This window comes from Dipodomys spectabilis, unplaced genomic scaffold (assembly GCF_019054845.1).
Source record: "Dipodomys spectabilis isolate Male_0828 unplaced genomic scaffold, ASM1905484v1 ptg000085l, whole genome shotgun sequence".
NCBI lineage: Eukaryota > Metazoa > Chordata > Mammalia > Rodentia > Heteromyidae > Dipodomys > Dipodomys spectabilis.
In genome coordinates this window covers 4,463,057-4,466,946 of record NW_024870762.1, presented here as the reverse complement: position 1 = coordinate 4,466,946, position 3,890 = coordinate 4,463,057, and the positions used below count along the sequence as shown (strand labels likewise).

At 45.9% G+C, this 3,890-nt stretch overlaps 1 protein-coding gene across 1 annotated transcript; it reads right to left on the bottom strand.

Moving 5' to 3' along the window:
* Nucleotides 1-1,912: 1,912 nt before the first annotated feature.
* Nucleotides 1,913-2,423, bottom strand: Smim40 (small integral membrane protein 40). Its single transcript, XM_042684317.1, has one exon. The coding sequence runs from the start codon at nt 2,245-2,247 to the stop codon at nt 2,005-2,007; it is 243 nt and encodes an 80-aa protein (XP_042540251.1). The 5' UTR covers nt 2,248-2,423; the 3' UTR covers nt 1,913-2,004.
* Nucleotides 2,424-3,890: the final 1,467 nt, after the last annotated feature.

The window sequence follows — 3,890 nt, the reverse complement described above, 5'->3', positions numbered from 1 at the left end:
TTGCGGTCAATGTTCTCTTTCTTTTACAGTAGACTTTCTCTCCCCACCCCTACCCCCCAGGATCTTTTTTTGTGTCTGTGTGTGTGTCAAGATGATGTACAGAGGGGTTACAGTTACATAAATAAGGTAATTACACTTCTTATAGAACTTATTACCCATTCCCTCATTTTTCTCTCAACTTTCCCTCCCCCCTCCCCCTCCCCCTACTCACAGTAGACTTTCTCTTTGGGGTCGGGAGGGTGGTTCCACCACTGGGGAAAGTGAGGCATAAATATTGTCTGGAAGCCGGGCGCTGGTGGCTCACGCCTGTAATCCTAGCTACTTAGGAGGCTGAGATCTGAGGATCGTGGTTCAAAGCCAGCCCGGGCAGGAAAGTCCGTGAAACTCGTATCTCCAATAAACCACTTAGAAAACCGGAAGTGGCACTGTGGCTCAATTCGTAGAGGGCTTGCCTTGAGCTGAAGAGCTGAGAGACAGCCCTCAAACCCAGAGTTTAAGACCCACGACCGACCAAAAAAAAAAAAAAAGCATTGTCTGGAGTTCAGCCTGGACTACACATCAAGACCTCCTCTTAAAACAACTAAAAAGCTGAGGTAGGGAGTGGGCACCACAGGTGGGACGGGAGAAGGAGGAAATGAATGAGCCTCAATTGTTTTTTTCCTTTTTATCTGAGACTTTCACGCATTGGATTGTGCTCTACCATCTGAGCTACATCTGCAAACCCAAGGGTGGATTTTCTTGCCTGAGACTGGGACTCAAACCTGGTATCACTCATTGGTGGCACTCTGCCACCTGAGCCACATCTCCAACCCTCAATTGTCACGAGAACTCAGGGCCAGGGTGCTGACCCTGAACTTTTGTGCTCAAGGCTAGCACTCTACTACTTGAACCATAACTCCACTTCTGACTTTTTGGTGGTCAATTGGAGATAAGAGTCACAGACAACAGGCACTAGTGGTTCACGCCTGTAATCCTAGCTACTCGAAAGGCTGAGATCTGAGGATCGAGGTTCAAAGCCAGCCCAGGCAGGAAAGTCCATGAAACTGTAAGCTCCAATAAACCACCAGAAAACCGGAAGTGCTGCTGTAGCTCAAGTGGTAGAGCTGAAGAGCTGAGGGGCAGCGTTCAGGCTCAGAGTTCAACCCCCACCACTGACAAAAAAAAAAAATCACAGACTTTCCTACCCAACCATTATCTTCATATCTCCTGAGTAGCTAGGATTACAAGCATAAGCCACTAGTGCCTGGCAAAATATGATTTTTTTAAAAACAAATTTTGTGTGTGCCAATATTGGGGCTTGAACTCAGAGCCCAGGCTCAAGACTAGAGCTCTACCACTTGAGCCACAGTGCTACCTCAGGCTTTTTTATATTTATGTAGTACTGAGGAATCAAACCCAGTGCTTCATGCATGCTAGGCAAGCACTCTACCGCTAAGCCACATTCCTAGCCCTGTCCCTTAGCTTTTTCACTCATGGCTGGTGCACTACCACTTGAGTCACATCTCTACTTATGCCTTTTTTTTTTTTCAGTTTAATTAGAGATAAAATTTTCAGCCTTTCCTGATTGTCTGCTTTTGAGCTGCAATCCTTAGATCTCAACCTCCTAAGTAGCTATGATTACAGGTATGTTACATCAGTGATCAGCTCTGTTTTATACTTTAAAGTACTTACAAAAAAAAGGGCTCTGAATGTTCTCAGCACAAGGAAAATTATAACTGAGGTGATGGATATGTTAATTGCCAAAATTTGATCAGTGCACATAATATGCACGGGTCAAAGTATAACATCCATTCATATCCATGAATGTTTAAAATTATTTTTTGTTATTTTGTTCTAAAATACGTACTTTTTCAAAAATGATTACCCAGCATAGAGGTACAGAAAGGGTAGTAAACTACAGCCATAAAGCTATCCAAGTGTCCCAGAGCCCCCAGTAGTCTTATTTTCCTCCAGTCTCCCATCTCACCTCAATGGCAAGGAGAGAGGATGTTTGTACGGAGATTGTCACAATTCCAGTTCCTCTTCCTCCTGAGGTGTCCTCAGGAGCCAGTCCCCAAACTTTGCCCATGGTAGCAGCCACAGCAGCTTGTAAGTAGCCTCTAGCATCAGCAGTGACAGGAAGAGGACCAGGAAGATAAAAAAGACTTTGTCCAAGGCGCGGCGCAAGGGACCCCTAGGAGGAGTGGGAACCTGGGAAAATGCCAAGAACACATCCCCTTCATCCACACCACCTTCCTCCTCTGCCATCTTCCCCCTCTATCTGACAGCTGCTGGATCAGTGAGGCTGAGATGAAAGCCCTGGCTCAGCACTGCCAGGATTAAGGGGCGTGGCTAGACTGAGTCCCACTCCAACCCAGCCTGACCCTAATTCCAGCCCTGTGGAAGAAAGACCTTGGAAACAATTATCATCCCGTATGATGTGAAATGTCAACACCAAATGATGAAGATTGCTCAGCTTGACCATAATATCATTCTGAAGTTTGAAAACAGTAAATGCAACATGGAGACATAAAGTGGAGATGTCAGTTATTATAGGTTTTCTAGGCTTATGTGTCAAAGTTCCTGTAGATAAGAGAGTGAAGTCAGGGCTAGGACCATGGCTCAAGTGGTAGAGCTCCTGTTCAGCAACCACAAAGCCTTGAGTTCAACCCCAGACTGCCGGGGGGGGGGGGGGGGGGGGGGGGGGAGGCAAGTCAACCAAGGATCTAATGCTATTTGGGATTTACAGTGGTAGTCCTAAACCAGGAGGTTAGTTCTCCTATAGTTCAGGGGTGTGTGGGGGTGGTGGAAGTTAGAATACTAAAACAGCATTCCTTTCCTAATTTCTAGTCGCTATGGTGCTGGGGCAGGATTATAACTGGACAATGGGAACCCCAAAAGTTTACAAAAAGTGAAAGACCATGACCGTTCAGAGGGACAAGGATTGGGGCTGGATTTAGAGAATTGTGAGGACAGAGGTGGTGTATCCTTGGTGCCACCAGACTTTGCTGGTGGGATACACAGTGGACAATAGTTGTGGCACCTGAATTTATGCTAATGAAGAGACATAGAGGGCTGGAAAGGTGGCTCAGAGGTAGAGTGCTTGCCTTGCATGCATGAGGCCCTGGGTTCGATTCCTCAGCACCACATAAGTAGAAAAAGCTGGAAGTGGCGATGTGGCTCTAGAGGTAGAGTGTTAGCCATGAGCTGAAGAGTTAAGGGACAACACCCAGGCCCAGAGTTCAGGCCCCACGACTGACAAAAAAGAGACATAGAGTGGGATCTCTAGATAGCTTCAGCCACCAAAATGACAAGGGATTTGAGGATTAGGAAGTTGAAACTCTCAATCTCTAACAAGTCCAAGGGAATTTAAGTACGGTGGCTGAAGATCAAGCTCTGTAAAAGCTCTTGAATAGTTTCAGGCACTTGTAGCTCATACCTATAATTGTAGCTACTCATTAGGCTGAGATCTGAGAATTGTGGTTCAGAACCAGCCTGGGCAAACAAATCCACAAGATTCTGATCTCTAACCAGCAAAAAGCCAAAATTGGAGACATGGTTCAAGTGGCAGACCATCAGCCACTAGTAGAAAAAGCCAAGTAAGAACATAAGACTCTGAGTTCATGCTCCAGTACAAGCATACACACATACATGCAAAGTGTTTGTTTTTCTTTTCACCTGAGGCTGTGGTATAGATAAGTGGTAGAGTGCGTGCTTAGCATGCAAAAGGCCCCGGACTTTCCTGCTCAGACTGGATGCAAATTGTGATCCTTAGATCTCAGCCTCCTGAGTAGTTAAGATGACAGGAGTGATTCACCAGTGCCCAGCTCTCCCTTAGCTTTTTTGCTCACGGCTGGTGCTCTTCCAGCACCTGACTTGAAAATATTTTGCAATCAATTAATGAACCAATG